Below are 21,307 nucleotides of genomic sequence, written 5' to 3'. Positions count from 1 at the left end.
GTCAGTCCCTGATGGACCTGACGGCCACGAGTGGCAATGCCGAGGTGTTCCGCTTCTTCAGTCGTCGCAGGGATGGACTGGCCGAGGGTCTGGATGCTCTGGTTCAACCATGGCCAACAGAGGGGCTGTTGTGCATGATCCCTCCGTGGCCATTAGTGGGCAGAGTTCTTCTCCGCATTGTTCGCCATCCGGGTTCTGGTGGCTCCAGATTGGCCTCGACATCCGTGATACGCAGATCTGGTGACACTCTGGTGGCGGATCCTCTTCCTCTGCCTCCCTTGGACGACCTTCTGACGCAGGGTCCCATTCCCATGTTCGACCCGTCTCCCTTCTGTCTTACGGCTTGGCTTTTGAAAGGGGTCGCCTTGATAAGAAGGGGTATTCAGATAGGGTGATTTCTACACTCTTGGGGTCCTGGAGGCTTTCTACCTCTCAGGCTTCTGTGTGGGTTTGGCACTTCTTTAAGGGGTGGTGCCAGGGGCGGGGAGTGGTCTCTCTTCACGTTTCTGTGCCTAACATCCTAGAGTTCTTGCAAGATGGCCTGGATAGAGGCCTGGCTTCGGCTTCTCTCCGGGTTCAGCTTGTGGCCTTGTCAGCCTTTCGGGGATTTGTGACGGGTCAGCGTTTGACAACCATTCCTGATGTGATTCGCTTTTTGCGGGCGGCCAAGGTGCTCAGGCCTCCCGTGCGGTCCTCTGTTCCCTCTTGGAATCTCAGTCTGGTTCTCTCTATTCTGATGCACCCGCCCTTCGAACCGTTGGGCGGCTGCTCTTTGAAGGACCTTACTCTGAAGACGGTCTTTTTGGTGGACATTTCTTCCGCTAGGCGTGTTTCTGAGCTACAGGTTTTCTCTTGTAGGGCTCCCTTCTTGGAGTTTTCTAGGGAGCAGGATGTCTTGAGGCCTGTTCCTTCCTTTTCTGCCGAAAGTAGTTTTTCCTTTTCATGTCAATCAATCTGTGGTCCTCCCGGTCTTGGGTAGTTGGGAGGGCTCTTCTGAGCAAAGACAGCTGAGCAAGTTGGATGTTGGTCGGGTCCTTCGCTCTTATGTGTAACGGACCCAGGAGATCAGGAAATAAAATCATCTCTTTGTCCTTCTGACTGGTCCTCTTAGGGGGGCTGGCGCTTCTAGGGCTACTATTGCATGCTAGATCAAGGAGACTATTGCTTCCGCTTCTCTTCTGGGGCAGCAGCCCGTTCCGGAGTTTCTCAAAGCTCATTCTACTCGGGGTCAGGCGGCTTCTTGGGCTGAGTCGTCGCTCGTGCCTCCAGTGGACATTTGTAAGGCTGCGGTTTGGTCTTCCTTGTATTCCTTTGTCAGACTCTTTTGGGTAGATATTCTGGCGCGTCAGGATGCGGTGTTCGGTGTGTGTGTTCTGGTGTCAGCCCTTCGGGGGTCCCGCCCGTGTGAGGGACTGCTTTGGTACGTCCCATTCATAAAGATTAACCTCTACTGGTCTGGAGAGTGCTAAAGAAGGAGAAATTAGGTTCTTACCTGCTAATTTACTTTCTTTTAGCTTCTCCAGACCAGTAGAGGTCCCCACCCTGTCTGTTGTTGTTGTTGTTGGGGCTGTTTCGTGGGCAGTTTTTGTTTTTTGCTGCGGGTTCTAGTATTTTTCTAGGGCCGGGGAGAATTAAAGAACAGCGGCTGTGGCTCGGCTGGCTTAGCTGGCGAGCTGTGGGGACATTTTCCTTCTGGTATTTCTCCTCTGCATTTTCCAACAGCATTTGGGTATGTTAGTTGTTACTCCTGTTCGGAGTATTGTTTTCTTTCTGTTTTCCAGTTCTTGGTTCTGCTTGGCTATTCGGCAGACTGAGGGAAATAGAGAAGGGAGTATATTATATACTGTCCCACAGTTTTGTTTTCAGTCTCCACCTGCTGGTCATGATTGGATATATACCCATTTGTAAAGATTAACCTCTACTGGTCTGGAGAAGCTAAAAGAAAGTAAATTAGCAGGTAAGAACCTAATTTCTCCTTTCCGGGCAGCTCTACTAAAGACTGCCTCTTAACAGAAACAGGGCTGATAGTTCTGATTTTAGCATTTATACACCACTTACATTCATTCTCTTGAAGGAGGTCTTTGGATAAAAGCAATCCTTTCTAGGTCATCTCCATCAACCATGTGGGAACTTAGTTTTCTGATTCCCCCCCCCCTTCTCCTGAGGGAATAAGGCTGTATTGTTGACTGAATAGGTCTTCAGGAGGCAAATCTTAAGGTATGGCAAGTTAAGCCTCTCCTCTTGAAATTCATCTTTTCAGTAGATAGGCAAGTCTGTACTTTCCTATTTTCAGACACCTTCCATTTAGTTCTAATTTAAATAGTGCATTTATGAAACCTTACAGTTAGACTCAGGAAGCCTGCCGATATTAAACTAAATGTGCTTGATAGTTGCCCTTTAGCCCTCTTCACATTTTTGTCTTGTGGCTTAAGTGTGATGCTTTTGACTCCATGCATGCTCCCTCCCATCAATTTCAAAATGATGGGAGGTCCTAATACAATAGAAATTGCCATTCTTGTAGATACATATGAGGGGCTTGTTTAGTGGTAGCATATTTGATACCGAGTGTACCTGCATATTTGGCCCTTATACATGTGGCTCTGAATAATTCTTGTGATTCTGGGGAGGCTTCTTGGAGAGTATTCTGGAAGGTTCAAGTCTAGAAGGTAATTCTTATAGGGAATGATAGGTCAGACGAGAATTTTTATTTCTCTTCTGGGAAGGTTAGCCCTCTTCTGTTGTTGAGACATATGGGAGAAGCCACTTTCCCTGGGATCGGTAGCATGGAATGTTGCTACTATTTGGGTTTCTGCCAGGTACTTGTGCCCTGGATTGGCCACTGTGGAAACAAGATACTGGGCTAGATGGACCATTGGTTTGACCTAGTATGGCTGTTATGACTATTTCAGGTGACTCCTAGTTGATCTCTGCCCTCAGGTCCTTGGATTGGGATCCCTTCTCTTGTTCATAGTTCCTCTGTGCCAAAGTTATTTAGGTCATTCTGTCTCTAGCAGATGCATTTTTTACCGCTTCTCATTGGCAGGGGGGTTCGTTTTCAATTCTTCTTGTGGTGGTTGATAGCCAGAGGATTTTAATGGATTGCATCCACTTTCTGTCTACAGGTACTTACAAATGCTACTTCTCCTTTCCATATAGATAGCTTCTCTATAAGTCAACATTGGAGGACTAGGTCTCTTATACCGGTGCGCTTGACATCGTGGTCAAAGTTCTGTTGCTTCCTCTTCAGTGGAATTTTCCTAGTGCTTGCTCATTCACTTAACAGCCTCTTATGTTTCAGGGATATGAAGTCCCATCCTTTTTTGTTTTTTTGGGGGGGGAACTGCGTAGCTATATTCCACAGGTTCTGGACTGGTCTGATAAGGATACTAAGGATTGTATTTTGAGTATTCCTTTTTAATTATTGTTAACCGAGTCGCGCTTCCTTTGGTTGATGACCTGGTATATTAAGCTAAGTTTTAGTTTAGTTTAGATACTAATAGGTCCAAACACCCTTCCTCCTAGTTTGATAGTTTTTACTCTGATTTCTCTAATCTTTGGTTGCATTCTTTGATTGGTGCTGCCAAGTTTTTCCTCTTGTTTAGTGCTCAGTTTTTCCAGCATATTGCCTTTCAAGTTGTTTGTGGTCAAAGTGTTGCCATGTATATTACCAAAAAATATCAAAGAAACAAAACAATTGGCAAAAGACTTTTTTAATTCCTACTCTTGGAACAGGCACCTGTGTCTATATTCATTAACAAATGATGATAATAATATATGAAAACAAAAAAACTGTGGATACAGATGTTCTGGAGATAATTTATTAAACACTGACATATAAAACTATGAAAATTCAATTAAAAAAGTACAATGATAAAAAATACAGTAGTAAAAATCCAAACGGACCCTACACGGTCCTTGTTTCGGCGAGCATGCCTTCCTCAGGGGTCCAGTGGTTTGCAACTTCACATATAAAGAATTGGACTGAAAACAGTCTATTGTCTTTAAACATGTGAGCAAAGAACACCGCAGACAAGTTGAAGTAACAATAAAAAAAAAGTGTAAAAAAATGTGCTAAGCATTTTTTTTTTTTTTGCTACTTCATCTTGTCTGCGGTGTTCTTTGCTCACAGGTTTAAAGACAATAGACTGTTTTCAGTCCAATTCTTTATATGTGAGGTTGCAAACCATTGGACCCCTGAGAAAGGCGTGTTCGCCGAAACATGGACCGTGTAGGGTCCAGTTGGATTTTTATCACTGTATTTTTTATCATTGTACTTTTTAAATTGAATTTTCATGTTTTTATATGTCAGTGTTTAATAAATTATCTCCAGAACATCTGTATCCACAGTTTTTGTTTTTGTTTTCATCGGTGGACTGTTTTCACTGTGGATCATTGGATCTCCCCATTTTTCTTTGTTGTGATAATAATATTAAGACCTCAGATAATCATTCCACAGTCTTACCCCGGGCTGACGACTCATAGGTGACAAGCACCAGACTACTGTCTAAATGAGTCCGCCCCATACATCATTAAGGGCTCCTTTTATCACCTGCCGCGCTAGTTGCTAGCACCTCCATTGACGAGGCGTTAGTTTTTTGGCTTGCCGCGGGGGTTAGCGCGTGATGAAATGTCCGACGCGCTAACCCCGCTAGCGCACCTTGATAAAAGGAGCCCTAAGTCTTATTAAATTTTATTTACTTTAGTATAAAAAGATATAAATGTGTCTGTGAAAAAAACTTTTTTATACTAACTTTCAAGATAGTATTGATGATAATATATACTATCGTTATTTGTTAATGAATATAGACACAGGCGCCTGTTCTGAGAGTAGGAATTAAAAAAAAGTCTTTTGCCAATTTTGTTTCTTACCAGGTATATTGTACATGTAACGATTAAAAAAAGGGAAGGGGAGAGGAATCTTTGTCAAAGGACTATCACTGGCCACACAGTACCCTTAAGGGGCAAATCACACAACTATTTTATTTGTCTCCATCGGCTGCCCAGTGGACATAATCCACTGAACTGGTTTAGTGGGACTAAATGAAAGAAAATCATCAGGTAAAACCTAACGTCTCCTTCTACAGGAGTGGTCTCAAACTCACGGCCCGGGGACCACATGTGGCCCGCCAGGAACTATTTTGAGGCCCTCAGTATGTTTATCATAATCACAAAAGTAAAATAAAACAGTTTCTTGATCCTATGTCTCTTTAGCTATAAATTACAATATTATTATTAAGACATAGCCATTTTATCTCATGCAAAATTGTCATTTCTTTAATAAGACATTAACTATTATTTCTGAGGCCCCCAAGTACCTACAAATCCAAAATGCGGCCCTCCAAAGGGTTTGAATTTGAGACCATTGTTCTACAGGAACATTTTTTCCTGGGAAGGGGTATGTGAAGACCTGAAAATGGCTGCCTGCGTTTACCGGTATATTTGCTTTCTTTTAGAACACCTCTTCTCTTCTTAACGTGGCTTGAAAGCACGTACATTGTGGAACTTTCTGCATGACTTTTCAGCTGCCTAAAGGATGTGCATTTTTTTAAACAGGCAACTTATTTTGGTAAAATGGTTTGAAGCTGATTTCTTGCACGTAAATCAAAACTAGGTGCCTCATTGCAAACTATGCAGGCAAGTTTACCTACAAATTTTGCAGCAGTGATTGCCTGCTTTATTTATAATTTTCAGTACAAAAGTACACATGTAATTCAATCCCCCTTCCTCTTCCTGCCCCCAAGACTGCCTCTATAGTCCATATCTAAAAGTACATGTGGCATAAAAAAGCACATTTTTTTTTACCCAGGCGAGCAGTGATCAGAGCCTATGCCCTTGGGCTAAAACAAAACAAAACCAGAAACCTGTGATTTGTCCTTAGAAGTGTCTTTAACTAGTATCCTCCCTGAATTTAGTTTTGGGGCAGTAGTGACATGTCCAGACATCCTTCTTATATTGATGGAGATCCCCCTTTTGTCTGTTTATTCATTTGTCTGTCACACATTCTCATTTCCCTTCTCTCTCCGTCTCTTTATAGCGTCCTGATATGGTAACGAACCCAGCTGTCCCTCCTACCATCAGAATCCGGGTCCGAGTTCAGGATGAAGTCTTCCTCATCCCTATACTCCCAAGGTACTGACATGTTGGCTCTGATTTTATACATTTGTGTTGCCTAAAAATAAATAAATATAACGTAACATAACATAACATAAAACTCACTTGTATACCGCAAATACCATTAAGTTCTATGTGGTTCACAAAAATTAGTAATATAAATGAATAACGATCCAAATTCTAACTTCCAAAAGATTCCCTGAAAAGATACGTTTATAAGGCACGATGAAATTGTTGGTACGAAATTGGAAATGTAAATATATGAGTTAAATCCCAAGCCAATGAGGCTGCCTGAAAGGATAGCAGTTGTTCCTGAAATTTCTTGTATTTACATCCCTTAACTGAGGGAAATGAAAACAGTGGATGCGATTTTCTAGAATGTTTAGAACTTGTAATAATAAAAGATTCCATGGCAATAAACTCAAAGGGGAAAAGGGCTGGGATTTTGATACTCTCTTTTGGAGGTTGCAATCAAAACAGGTCCTTATTTTGTGCCTGGGTCAATGGAGGATTAATAATAATAACTTTATTCTTTTATACCGCCATAACCAAAAGTTCTAAGCGGTTTACAATCAGCGAAATACAATAATACAGTAAAAAATGCAAATATTTGTAAAATAGAATTTCAATAATAAAACTCTCATTAAGTAATAAACTTATCGGACAAAGTGGTCTTAATTAATTTCCGTAAACTGCAATAGGGTAACATAGCTTGCTGAATACATTTACCTAACCCAGATTGTTGCTAGGGTCCTATCCAAGAAGGTCTTATACCTATACCCATTAATTTTTAGATAAGCAAATAAGTAGAAGTTTCTAGTTTCTCTTGATGGTCTATGCAACACAAAATGAGGAAAAAGGTAAGCTGGAGACAATCCCGATATCAGCTTAAATCTGATACAGGAAAATTTGCCTCCAAAGGCAGCCAATGAAGTAAACGATAATATATACTAATATGGTCGTTTGTTTTTTAGTTGAAACCATTTTTTATTGAACAAGCCAGAAAAAACAAGTACAACAACTGGAGATACAGTAGTTCAAGAAAGCATACAACACGGAACCCCCAATCCCAAGATCCCCCCACCTAGCACTCAACCCCGCACCCCTGATCCCTATCCCTCACTACAAAAGTGAAACAAGCAAATCCAGAAGTAGCAGCCAATAGAGGCCAATAAGAAAGAATGCAGAAAAACGTGGTGAATACATACTAAAGAGTAAAACAGCAGCTCAAGAACCAAAAAGAGCAAATATCCCAACCCCCCGAATTGAGGAGGTCAGACCTATACCAAAGTAAATTATACCATTCAAGGCCCTGGTCTCTGATGAGCCCCAAAAGACAATGCGTATGACCTCCCCCCCCCCAAGACCCCACACCCCAAATCAAAACACCTAAGAAACAAAAACCAAATAAACAGACATACAAGCATCAAAGAAAATGGAAAGGAAAAATAATTTTTTTAAAAAACAACAAAACAACCTAATAAATAGGCCAAGCATAGGAAAGGACACCCTGGGGCTGCCAACCCCACATCATTCAAAGCAGTCTAACCCGGCGAGGTATTAAAATCATACTACGGGTCCCCAGACCCGCAAAATGGTCGTCATTTTTTAAACCAAAAATCAATTGAACAGCTGTATTCTGAATTATCCTTAATTTCCTTAGAATTTTTTTGGGTACTCCAAAATAGTTGATGTTACAATAGTCTAAAATAGATAAAACTAATGCCTGCACCAATAGTCTGAATGATAAAGGATCAAACTATTTTTTTATGGTTCTTAATTTCCGCAAGGAGGTGCAGTGGGAATTGAACCTAGTTCCCCTGGTTCTCAGGCCGCTTAATTAACCACTAGGCCACAGTATAAAATACAAAAGCCCATGAATCCATGAAGCTGCTGTTCACAAAAATGAAATATTCCTGTCTCCAGGCATTCTATCTTTCATCTGTGTACCCCCTCAGGATCATAACAATTTTTCCATTTCCCCCACACCAGCACAGATGCATTCTGAGAAATGCTAGTCTTCACTTTGTTCTGAGGGTTTTCCCCTATCCTCCCCTGCCATGGGCAAGGATATAATGTAAACCTACCCTAATAGTACTTTTAGCTCCTTAGGGACTGATTTGAGGTGGTACTTGGGTTAGTGATATGGCAGCATTCGCAGCTTCCAAAGTACTGAGGCTTGGAAGTCAAAGCTGTATACTGTATTTCCCCACATATAGGCTGCCAAAAATGCCTATATGAGTTTAAAAACTGGTAGATGAGGAGTGTGTGGCGCAGTGGATGGAGTTACAGCCTCAGCACCCTGGGGTTGTGGGTTCAAACCCCGTGCTGCTCCTTGTGACCCTGGGCAAGTCACTCAGTCCTCCATAGCCCCAGGTACGTTAGATAGATTGTGAGCCCTCCGGGACAGAGAGGGAAAGTGCTTGAGGACCTGATTGTAAAACCGCTTAGATAACCTTGATAATCGGTATATAAAAACCTAATAAACCTGAACTTAATAATAAACTAGATAAGCTGCCCCATTTTAGTAACCGCGACTTATCTACCAGTAACTGGGCTGCCTATATAGCATTTTAAAATCATCCCCCCGCCCTCCCTCGCTGGTGGCGGCCTCCTCGAATCGCGCCCACTGTGTTGCAGAGCAGGAGCGATCTTTGCGTCTGCAGGCCGGCCCCGTGCTGCTTCCTGAATGGCTTTGCCGTCAGTTCTCACGGATCCCGCGAGAACTGATGGCAAAGCCATTCAGGAAGCAGTGTGGGGCCAGCCTGCAGACGCAAAGATCGCTACTGCTCTGCAACACTGGTGGCGTGGTTTGAAGGAGGTGGGGCTGGCCTGCAGACAAAATAATTGCTCCTGCTCTGCAGCGCTGGCGGCATGATTCAAGGAGGCTGCCGCCAGCGAGGGGGGTATGGATGGGTGGGGGGATGATTTTAAAATGCTGCATAGGCCGCCCCAAATATGCAAGGCTGCACCCATTGGGCCAGCTTGCAAAACCCATAGATAGGTCGCGGCCTATATATGGGGAAATAACATTATATAGCTTGTGCCTTTTTTACAGCAGTACACACAGACCTTGAATATGGGTCAGGTCTAGACGTCAACTGGGGACAACATCAGCAGCCTCTATGAACCTGAAGAGTAAGTGTTTTAGAGCTGTGCTGGATCCTGGGATTCCTGTAGGACAGTGGTCTTAGACATGTAAGCCTCTGAAGCAGGGGCTTTGGGTGTCTTCTGAGAAAACACTTACCTGTGCCTGATGTTCAGAGGACAACAGGAAAGAGATTCTCATGTACTTACCTTCCTCCCCAAAGAGTGGAATTCTATTTACTTGACCGGCTAGGTTCCAGGCAATAGCAGCATATGTGAAGGTATGCTGACACGTGCTGTGAGTGCTTTCGAAATTCTGACGCTAGAGAGCTGTTCTGCACCCATATGTGAAAATATGTATTCTGCTGTTCTTGGAGAACACTTACTATTGGTAAATAATGAAATTTAACATTTTTGAAGGAAAAAAACAAGGGTACATTTGATTAAAAAAAAAAAAAATACAACAAACACCTTTGTTTTAGCACTACTGGTGAGTGGAATGATTCGCCAAATATAGGGAATGGAAAGGTTTATCTGGCTTTTCAAAGAGTTCAGAAAACCTAGTTGTTTCAGAACTATTTGACTTTGAATGAATTGTCTTGTTAATTCTCTTTGTTGTGCATTTGTTAAGTTTATGCTAAACAGATATTTGTCTTTTGAATTTATTTTCTTGTAGGAATTATTTTGGGCTCCTTTTACAAAGCTAGTGCACGCTAAATTGCCGCTCGCTAGACGCTAACGCTAGCATTGAGCTGGCGTTAGTTCTAGCTGCGTAGCGTGGGTTTAGCGTGCGCTAAAAACGCTATCACAGCTTAGTAAAAGGAGCCCTTTATTATTGATGTGTTGGGTTGTTGGGTTTTTTTTTGTTTTTTTTACGTCTATTAAAACTGGGTAATCCATTGTATGTTTTGCGTTTGTAATCTCACTTTGAACTGTTTTGTGGTAAGGTACAACTAGAACTTACATGGGGAAACTTGATGCATGGACCTACTTACTCTGTGGGTTGAGATGTGGTTTAACTCTGTGGTATTGCTTGGAAATTTAGGCCTAGCTTGATCCGATTCCTCTTTGTGCAAAGTGCTTAGTGATGTCTCTGGTTTCAGCAGCAGTGAAACGCGGCCTGTGTCCTGGTTGGCTGAGCAGGCATCCCAGCGTTATTACCAGATGTGCGGGCTGCTACCCCACCTGACACTGAAGAAGGAGGGGGCACTACTGGCACCCCAGGACCCCATCCTGCATGTACTGCAGAACAATGAAGAGGTAATGCCTCATCTGTACATATTTTGATCTGGATACCAGGAGGGATGCATGCTTCTCAAGGAAAATGACCTTACAACCATATTTCTCAACTGGTAGGACTCTATATTGGGAAAAGTCTATCTGTGAAGACAAGCAGGTTTAGTTACCCCCTCTTCTATTAAATTGGGCTAGCAGTTTTTAGCACAGAGAGGCACGCTGAATGGGCTGCGCTGCTCCCAACGCTCATAGGAACTCTATGAGCATTGGGAGCAGCGCGGGCCATTATCCCAGGACAAGCAGGCAGATATTCTTGACTGATGGGTGACGGCACCGACGGAGCCCCGGTACAGACAATTTTAGAGTGATTGCACTCTAAGAACTTAGAAAGTTCTAGCTAGGCCGCACCGCGCGTGCGCGAGTGCCTTCCCGCCCGACAGAGGTGCGCGGTCCCCAGTTTCTTAGTTTTCGCGGAGCTAAGAAGATGCGTGTTTCCAACGGCTGTTGGACTCTCTTTTTTCGCCTTCCCGCTCGCGTAATTTTTCTCGTGAATTTATTCACTTTTTCTTCTTTTCCTAAAAAAAAAAAAAAAAAAGTCTATTTTTTTTTTTTCGAATTTCTTCGGTCGGCCCCGGCGGGGCCTGTTGGCACCATCGAAGCCTCGGGCTTCGATTTTGCTACTGCCGTTTTTCCCTTCATGCCCCCTTCTCCGGGTTTTAAGAAGTGTCAGCGGTGTGCACGCCCTATTTCTTTATCGGACCCGCACAAGTGGTGCCTTCAGTGTTTGGGTCCGGACCATAGGGCAGAAACATGCCCCCGCTGTAGTTCTCTTCAAAAGAGAACTTTGAAGAACCGCCAAATTCAGCAGCGGATTCTTTTCGGTGCCGCTATGGAAGTTCCACTGGCGTCGACTCCAACAACTTCCTCCAAATCGGCACCGGTGGTTTCGACACCGCAAGAGGTCTCTTCGGTGTCGCACCCTTCAGGTAAGCCGGCTAAGAAGCCATCCCCTTCTGTTCTTGGCCCGCCAGTCGAACAAGCAGTGAGCCAAGTTCTGCAGACTGTGCGCCGGCCCCGCAAACGCTCCGCTCCCATAGAAGTCACTGCCTCTTCATCGGCATCGACTTCGCCTTAGCGTCGAGCGGCACCGCAGGTACCGAGCAAGAAAAAAAGCGGTACCGGTGCCATCGGGACCGTCTCTGGATGAGCGTATAGCATCCATCCTTCAGGTCCAGCTTAAGGAGCAATTGCAACACCTGCTCCCGGCTCTGCTAACTCCGAACCTTCCGGTGTCGGTACCCACTGAGCCTGCGGTACCGATAGTCGACCAGCCTATGTTGTCGGCATCGACATTATCGGCACCGCTTAAATCTGCCTCTTCCATTTCTATGCCTGTCTTATCGGCAGAGCCAAAGTCTCTTCGACGTACGGCTCACTCGGCCTCTGATCCGGTACCGCTCTCTGACACCCGTCCCGTTTTACAGTCACCGGGTACGGTGTCGATGCGTTCAGGCAAATCGGTACGCAAAACCAGGCATCCTCTACCCCTTTGTCTCAGGGCCGTCTCCCATCGGTATGGGACCCTGATTTATGGGATGACTCTGATGATCCCCTCGGTACCGAGGAGGATTTTTCATCGGATGAGGCTGACCCATCGGTGCAGGATCCTGCTAGTAAGCCAGAGCACTCTTCCTTCACCAAATTTCTTCGGGAAATGTCAGACACCCTTTCTCTTCCCTTGGAATCTGATTCTAAGAAGTCAAAAGCATTCTTGGAGGCTTTGGACTTTGAACAACCTCCCAAAGAATTTTTAAAGTTACCCCATCATGATATATTAAGGGAAACTTTTTATAAAAATTTGGAAACTCCTCTCACAATTCCAGGAGCTCCAAGGAAGTTAGAATCACTTTATAAAGTTATTCCTATCCCAGGGTTTGACAAACCTCAGCTTCCACATGAATCTTTGCTGGTGGAGTCAACCCTCAAAAAATCTGCAGGCTCTAGTGTATATGCCTCTGTCCCTCCTGGCAGAGAAGGCAAGGCCATGGATAAATTTGGTAAACGACTTTACCAAAGTGCTATGTTGGCCAACCGTTCAGGTAACTATCACTTTTCCTTTTACCTGAAACATCTTATCCAGCAGATGGCCACTTTTCAGAAATATATTCCTGACCGCAAGCTTTCTGCTTTTCAACAATGCACTGCCAGTCTCTTGCAACTCAGGAAGTTTATGGTCCATTCCATTCTTGACACTTTTGAACTGACCTCCCGAGCTACTGCTATGGCTGTAGCGATGAGACGATTGGCGTGGCTTCGCGTCTCAGACCTTGATGTGAACCACCAGGACCGCCTTGCCAATGCTCCCTGCCTGGGGAATGAGCTGTTTGGTGAATCTCTGGATACCACCACTCAGAAGCTTTCTGCTCATGAGACGAGGTGGGATACTTTATTGAAAAACAAGAAGAAACCCCCTCCTCCTCGTCCTTTCAGGCAGCAGACGTCCTATCGGAGGCGTTTTTCTGCTCGACCGATTCAGCCTCATCCTCCTCAGCCTCGGAGGCAAAGGCAGCAACAACAACAGGCTCGCCAACAACAGCCGCCTGCCATGAAGCCTGTTGCTCAGCCTAAACTGACTCAGTCCTTTTGACTCGCTTCTCCAGGGCATTGCCAGTCTTCCTCCCTCATGTCCTCTTCCGTAACCTATAGGTGGTCGACTAAACATTTTTCTAACTCGATGGGAAGTGATCACCACCGACCAGTGGGTGCTCTCTATCATAGCCCACGGCTACTCCCTCAATTTTCAGACTCCTCCGCCGTTAGGCCTGCCAAAAGAGTCTGCTTCCAACAAGTCTCTGTCCCTCCTTCTCAATGCCATCGAAGAAGTTCTCAAGATCAGAGAGGTCAGGGATTTTACTCCCGGTACTTTCTAGTTCCCAAAAAGACCGGAGACCTCAGACCTATATTAGATCTCAGAGATCTCAACAAATGCTTGGTCAAGGAGAAGTTCAAAATGCTCTCTCTTGCCACCCTCTACCCTCTCATCTCTCAGGGCGACTGGCTATGCTCCCTCGATCTAAAAGAGACTTACACACATATTCCTATCCATCTGACGTCCAGGCAATATCTGCGCTTTCTCATCAATCAAACCCATTATCAGTACAAGGTGCTACCCTTCGGTCTGGCCTCCTCTCCCAGGGTAGTCACCAAGTGCCTGACTGTAGTAGCGGCCTATCTCCGCTCTCACAATTTTCAAGTCTTCCCTTACTTGGACGACTGGCTGATCAAAGCTCACTCTCCTCAGGCGGTTCTGCTTGCCACCAACCAGACCATTCACTTTCTTCGGCTGTTGGGTTTCAAAATCAATCTACCCAAGTCGCACCTCATTCCAACCCAGCGACTTCAATTCATTGGAGCCATTCTGGACACTGTTCTGATGCGGGCGTTTCTTCCATCCAACCGCCTTCAGACCATCCTTCATCTCTGTCGACAGGTGTTTCAACAGATTACCATTTCTGCGAATCACATGATGGTGCTATTGGGGCAAATGGCTTCGACAGTACATGTCACCCCCTTCGCACGTCTCCACCTGCGTACTCCTCAATGGACCCTAGCGAACCAGTGATCACAAGCGACGGATCCTTGCTCACAACACATATCTGTGACCTCGTCTCTTCGACAGTCGCTTCTTTGGTTGTTGACATCTTCAAATCTATCCAGATGTCTACTGTTCCATCTACCTCCTCTTCAACTAGTCATCACCACAGATTCCTCCCCCTATGCCTGGGGAGCTCACTTGAACGAGTTCCAAACTCAGGGGTTTTGGACTGCCCAGGAAAAGAAACACCACATCAATTTCCTGGAACTCCGAGCAATGTTTTATGCCCTCAAGGCGTTTCAACATCTTCTCTTTCCTCAAGTACTACTTATTTGCACAGACAATCAAGTTGCAATGTACTACATCAACAAACAGGGAGGGACGGGCTCTCGCCTGTTGTGTCAGGAAGCCCAACGGATTTGGTCTTGGGCGACAGCTCGTCATTTATTCCTGAAGGCTGTCTACATTCAAGGGGAGCAGAATTCCTTAGCAGACAATCTCAGCAGAATTCTCCAACCTCACGAATGGACTCTCGACCCCTTGACTCTCCAGTCCATTTTCGCTCAATGGGGCACTCCTCAAGTGGACCTTTTTGCAGCTCCTCACAATCATCAGCTGCCCCTGTTTTGCTCCAGACTCTACTCTCCTCACCGTCTAGCACCTGATGCATTTCTCCTGGATTGGACCAATCTCTTCCTATATGCATTTCCCCCTCTACCGCTCCTGCTGCGGACATTGTTCAAGCTCAAGAGGGAACGAGCCACCATGATTCTTATCGCTCCACGGTGGCCCAGGCAACATTGGTTCTCCCTTCTACTTCAACTCAGTTGCAGGGAACCCATGCCTCTTCCACTGTTTCCTTCTCTGCTTACTCAGCATCAACAGTCCCTACTGCATCCCAACTTACAGTCTCTGCACCTGACAGCTTGGTTTCTCTCGGGCTGACTTCGGCTCATTCATTCCTTTCTCAGCCTGTCCGTTCTATCATTGATGCTTCCAGAAAACCGGCCACGCTTCACTGTTATCAACAGAAGTGATCTCGGTTTTCTTCCTGGTGCCTCTTACATCACCATAATCCCATGTCTCTAGCAGTGGGACTGGTGTTGGACTATCTTCTTTCCTTGTCTGACTCTGGCCTTAAATCTACTTCTATCAGAGTTCATCTTAGTGCCATTGCTGCCTTTCATGAGCCAGTTCATGGAAAACCCCTCTCGGCTCATCCTCTGGTTTCTAGATTCATGAGGGGCCTTTTCAATGTAAAACCACCTCTCAAGCCCCCTCCTGTGGTTTGGGATCTCAATGTGGTTCTTTCCGCTTTAATGAAGCCTCCTTTTGAACCTTTGGCCACAGCACATTTCAATTTCTCACTTGGAAAGTGGTCTTCCTGATAGCTCTCACTTCTGCCAGGAGGGTCAGTGAGTTGCATGCACTAGTGGCCGATCCACCTTTCACAGTTTTTCACCATGATAAGGTGGTTCTACGTACACACCCCAAGTTTCTCCCTAAGGTTGTGTCTGACTTTCATCTTAATCAGTCCATTGTCCTACCTGTATTTTTTCCAAAGCCTCATTCTCATCCAGGTGAACAGGCTTTGCATACCTTGGACTGTAAACGTGCTTTGGCTTACTATCTCGAACGCACTAAACCTCACAGATCATCTCCTCAACTGTTTTTGTCTTTTGATCCTAACAAGTTGGGTCATCCTGTATCTAAACGCACCCTATCCAATTGGCTTGCTGCTTGCGTTTCATTCTGTTATGCTCAGTCGGGCCTGACACTGGAAGGTTCTGTCACGGGCCACAAAGTTAGAGCTATGGCAGCGTCTGTAGCTTTCCTCCGTTCCACTCCTATTGAGGAAATCTGCAAGGCTGCTACTTGGTCCTCAGTTCATACTTTCACATCTCACTATTGTCTGGATGCATTCTCCAGACGGGATGGACACTTCGGCCAATCTGTTTTACAAAATTTGTTTTCTTAATGGCCAACCTTCCCTCCATCCCTCTTTTTGTTAGCTTGGAGGTCACCCATCAGTCAAGAATATGCTGCCTGCTTGTCCTGGGATAAAGCACAGTTACTTACCGTAACAGGTGTTATCCAGGGACAGCAGGCAGATATTCTTGCGTCCCTCCCACCTCCCCGGGTTGGCTTCTTAGCTGGCTTATCTTAACTGGGGACCGTGCGCCTCTGTCGGGCGGGAAGGCACTCGTGCACGCGCGGTGCGGCCTAGCTAGAACTTTCTAAGTTCTTAGAGTGCAATCACTCTAAAATTGTCCGTACCGGGGCTCCGTCGGTGCCGTCACCCATCAGTCAAGAATATCTGCCTGCTGTCCCTGGATAACACCTGTTACGGTAAGTAACTGTGCTTTCAGCGCAATTTAATAGAAGAGGTCCTTAGTATCATAAGGAGGATGCCAAATGGACATCCTGTTTTGTATGTAACCAATGTGTTAACCGCATAGTTTTATGCGGTATATAAATTATTAAATAAATATTTTAGAACTTTCTGGAAAGGCCTAAAGGCTTGTATGATCACATATGTATAATAGTTCCCATGTTGCCTCAGCTCTGCTGCTCCCCTTATAATGTAATTTCAATAACCCCCAAATATAGCACATCAGAAAAGTTGCTATAAGGGAATGCAGGAGTGGGACAAAAGTTCCCTTGCGCTTCACACTCAAATGCACTATAAGGAAAATAATTAAATATTAACTAATAAATAGTGAAAACAGGACCCTCAGTGTGAGGTGATAAGCTCTATAGAATGGATCGGAAAGACCCATTTAATAGCTTAAACAAGTCAAGGTGAAAACACAAAGTTTTCAGCTGAACATCATCATAGGAGCCCTGCTTGTAAAGTGTAATAACTCTTGTGATGCAATAAATTAATCCACAATACAAATTGAATAGTTTCAATAAAGCCACAATGAAATTTTTATCCCAGGACAAGCAGGCAGCATATTCTTAACTGATGGGTGACGGCACCGACGGAGCCCCGGTACGGACAATTTTAGAGTGATTGTACTCTAAGAACTTAGAAAGTTCTAGTTAGGCCGCACCGCGCATGCGCGAGTGCCTTCCCGCCCGACAGAGGCGCGCGGTCCCCAGTTTCTTAGCTTCCGCGGAGCTAAGAAGATGCGTTTTTTTAACGGCTGTTGAAAACTTTTTTCTTGCCTTCCCGCTCGCGTAATTTTTGCTTGTTGCTTGTTTCTCTAAAAAAAATATATATATATATAATTCTCTTGATTTCTTTCTTTTTTCGAGTTCGCCCTGGCGGGGCCTGTTGTCATCATAGAAGCCTCCGCTTTCGATTTGGCAGAGGCAGTGTTTACCTTCATGCCCCCTCAGCCAGGATTCAAAAAGTGCCAATGGTGAACGCTCCCCATATCGTTGACCGACCCACACAATTGGTGTCTGCAGTGCTTGGGTCCGGATCATAGGGCTTCCACTTGCACCTGTTGTGCTACTCTTAAGAAGCGCACCTTAAAAAACAGGCAGCTTCAACAGAAACTTTTGTTCGGTGCCGAGATGGCTGATCCTTCGGCATCGACACCAACGTCGGCGGCTTCTCAACCGGCACCCACTTCGTCGATGCCGCGCAACACCGCTCTGGCGTCGCACTCTCAGGTAAGCCGGCTAAGAAGCCTTCCTCCTTGGAGCATCCTCCGGTCGCTGTGGCAGAGAGTCCAGTCCTGCCGACCTCGAGGCGCCCCCGTAAACGCTCTGCCCCTATTGAGGTGAGTGCATCCTCTTCGGCCTCCTCATCCTCTGGGCGTCGAGCGGCCCCACAGGTACCGCAGAAAAAGAAAGCAATACCGGTGTCTTCCTTGAATGACCGTATTGCGGCTGTCCTTCAAGTCCAACTTAAGGAGCAATTGCAGCAGCTCCTTCCTGCTCTGTTGGCACCGAACCTTCCAGTTCCGGTCCGGTCTGAGCCACCGGTACCGACCGTAGAGCAGCCGCTATTGTCAGCTTTCACTCTTTCAGTACCGGTCCACTCTGCCTCTTCGGCTTCCATGCCGGTATTATCTGCGGAACCGAGAGGCCTACACCGTGCGGTTCAAACAACCGACCCCGCACTAATTTCTGATCACTCCCGGCACCGGCAATCACTGACTTCCCCGGGTACCGCATTCCTTCGCTCTGGGAAGTCGGTGCACAAAACCAGGCATACTGAACCTTCGACGCCAGACTCCCAGGGTCGCAGTTCACAAGTCAGGGACCCTGATCTTTGGGATGACTCAGAAGAGCCTCTATTGTCTGATGAGGCCTCTTCACCTGAGGACGACCCTTCTGCACAGGACTCTTCTGTCAAGCCTGATTCGTCTTCCTTTACATCTTTTTTAAAGGAAATATGTGAGTCCCTTTCTATTCCTTTGGAGGCTGAATCTAAGAAGTCCAAAGTTTTTCTTGAGGCTTTGGACTTTGATCAACCGCCCAAGGAATTTCTAAAATTACCCTCCATGATATTTTAAGAGAGACTTTTTATAAAAACTTGGAGACACCTTTAACTATTCCCGGTGCTCGTCGAAAATTGGACACCTTATACAGGGTAACTCCCATTCCAGGCTTTGACAAGCTTCAGCTTCCACATGAATCCTTGCTTGTGTAATCCACTTTGAAAAAGACTGCGGGCTCTAGTGTCTATGCTTCTGTCCCTCCTGGCAGAGAGGGCAAAGCTATGGATAAGTTTGGCAAGCGGCTCTACCAAAATGCTATGCTTGCCAACCGCTCAGGTAATTTTTCCTTTCACTTTTCATTTTACCTGAAGCATCTTATCCAACAGCTTTCTTCTTTTGAAAAATATATCCCTGATCGGAAGTTTTCCTTATTCCATCAATACACGTCTAGTTTATTTCAACTTTGCAAGTTCATGGTGCGTTCCATCTATGACACCTTCGAACTTACATCTAGGGCTACGGCAATGGCTGTTGCTATGAGACGTCTCGCTTGGCTTCGAGTCTCAGAACTCGAGCCAAGCCAAGCCTTTCGCCAACAATCGTCCTATCAGCGTCGCTACTCTGCTAGACCATTACCATCTGCTCCTCAGCAGTAACAGGTGAAGCCAGCGTCAGCAGCAACGCCAACAACCTCGTGCTCTACAGCAGCAAAAGGTGAAGCCTCCTGCACCACCGAAGTCCACTCAACCCTTTTGACTTCATTCTCCAGGGCCTAGCCAGTCTTCCACCATCGTCCCATAGGAGGACGTCTTTCTATTTTCCTCAGCCATTGGGAGATCATCACTATTATTATTATTATTATTAGTGATGGTACAACAAGGAGATTCTGTGACATTGAATGAAGCGATTTAGAAGGACTATAAGAAATTAAGAGTCTATCAATGAATTCTGGTTGGTTGATTGAACCTATTGTAAAGATTAAAAGTAGGATTTTGTAACTGATTCTATGTTCAACGGGTAGCCAGTGTGCGTTGAACAAGAGAGGTGAAACGTGATCATATTTCGTAGCATTACAGATAAGTTTGATAGCTTTTTTAGTAATGCCCTTATAAAGGGCACTACAATAGTCTATACAAGAAATTATCAGAGAGTGGATCAATATATTCAAGGAAGCTGGTTCTAGTAATTTTGAGAGGAATGAATCATTCTAAGACAATGAAAACATTTCTGGACAACAGTGCTAATATGATAGTGATAGGAACATTTACTGTCAAAGGTGACTCATAACAGCTTTAAAGTGGGTACAACTTTGATTGGTAGAGATTCAAGTTTCAAGGGGGCCTGAAGGGTTAATCCATCTTTGAAATAAAATAAAATCTAACCTATCGGGAGTGGGGAGGCAGTTTGAACTCAAAGATTTGTCTAGGTAACTCCCAAAGCTGAATCATTTGTAGATAACCTTCTGTCTGTCTGTCGAGGATTATGCCTAAGGTCTGTCTGGGCTGTGTTTGTTTCAGGTCTTGGCTGAGGTACATTCCTGGGATCTTCCTCCTCTTGCTGATAGGTACAGAAAGGCCTGCCAGAGCCTGGCTGTAGGTAAGCGTTGGCATGTCAGTAGCTAAATGTGTAAGCCGACCTTATATTAATGGCAAAATAAAACCAAAAATGGAGACATCAAATTGGAAAAAGGTGAATATCTCTAGGAGCTGAGCTAGTTCTATAGACCAGCAATTTGCAGTGTATAACCAGAGACAAGCAATAGTCTTTCCCAAGCTAGAATACCAACCTAAAGTACTCTGTTCTATTTGTTACTTATATACCACTTATATACCATTTATTACTTATATACCACTAGAAGGTGCTTTGAAAAGTATGACCAGCTTTTTGCTCATCTGTATCTGTCCACTCCATATATGTTCTTCCCATCCATGCCCTCAAGATCCATGCCTGCATATACCTACCATGCCAATCTCCAGTTTGCTCTTGAAATCTGCCCCTTCTCAAGTCCCTGTGATGAAAGCAAGGCATTAAAATGGCCAGGTAACAGAATTTCCTTTTTGTCCATAATGGCCAGTCCAGACTAGAGAGCTGCACGGGAACGGGGATGACGGGAATCCCGCGGGTTCCCCCTTCGGGTCACGGGGATCCCGTGGGGACACCCCCTAGGGTTACGGGAATCCCGTGGGGACGCCCCCTAGGGTCGAGGGGATCCCGTGGGGACGCCTCCGAGGGTTGCGGGGTTCCTGCGGGGCTGGATGTACTCAGTCGCGTGGCTATTCTCCCTACCTGCTTTGCTTGCAGCACAGAGCCGAACGGAAGTCTTCCCGACGTCAGCGCTGATGTCGGGAAGACTTCCGTTCGGCTCTGTGCTGCAGGCAGGGCAGGTAAGGAGAAGGAGATTAGCCTCGCGGCTCGAGTGCTACCAAGGGAGGGGGGCAGTCCGCCCCGGGTGCAGCACAGCCGGCCAGGTCCCTTACTTTTGTGGCGCTTCTCCGACCAACTGACCGACCGACCGACAACAGCCCCGGTCCGACAAACCTCCCTGCCCTTAACCGCGAATCTAAATTACCTTCTTACAGCAGCTGTAAGAAGGTAATTTAGATTCGCGGTTAAGGGCAGGGAGGTTTGTCGGACCGGGGCTGTTGTCGATCGGTCGGTCGGGGAAGCACCACAAAAGTAAGGGGACCTGGTCGGCTGTGCTGCACTCGGGGCGGGAGAGAAGGAGGGGGGAGAAGGATGCTGAAAGGCCATGGGGAAGACGGGGGGGGAAGGACACTGAAAGCACTTGTGGAAGACAGAGGGGGAGAAGGACGCTGACAACATGGGGAAGACAGAGAGGGAGAAGGACGCTGAAAGGACATGGGGAAGACAGAGGGGGGAG

The 21,307-nt window shown here is 45.7% G+C and overlaps 1 protein-coding gene across 2 annotated transcripts in view; it reads left to right on the top strand.

Moving 5' to 3' along the window:
* Positions 1-21,307, top strand: part of TONSL (tonsoku like, DNA repair protein) — a 176,383-nt gene that overhangs the window by 117,842 nt on the left and 37,234 nt on the right. The window contains exons 18-20 of one of the 2 annotated variants that reach the window (XM_033933925.1): positions 6,035-6,129; positions 10,305-10,458; positions 19,944-20,022. In XM_033933925.1, coding sequence (XP_033789816.1) covers positions 6,035-6,129; positions 10,305-10,458; positions 19,944-20,022 — 328 coding nt within the window. Of the gene's footprint in view, positions 1-6,034; positions 6,130-10,301; positions 10,459-19,943; positions 20,023-21,307 lie in introns of both variants that reach the window. The other variant, XM_033933924.1, reaches the window with a different exon arrangement.

Source organism: Geotrypetes seraphini, chromosome 2 (genome assembly GCF_902459505.1).
Source record: "Geotrypetes seraphini chromosome 2, aGeoSer1.1, whole genome shotgun sequence".
Taxonomy (NCBI): domain Eukaryota; kingdom Metazoa; phylum Chordata; class Amphibia; order Gymnophiona; family Dermophiidae; genus Geotrypetes; species Geotrypetes seraphini.
The sequence above is the reverse complement of the archived record's forward strand: the minus strand, read 5'-3'. Positions and strand labels throughout refer to the sequence as shown.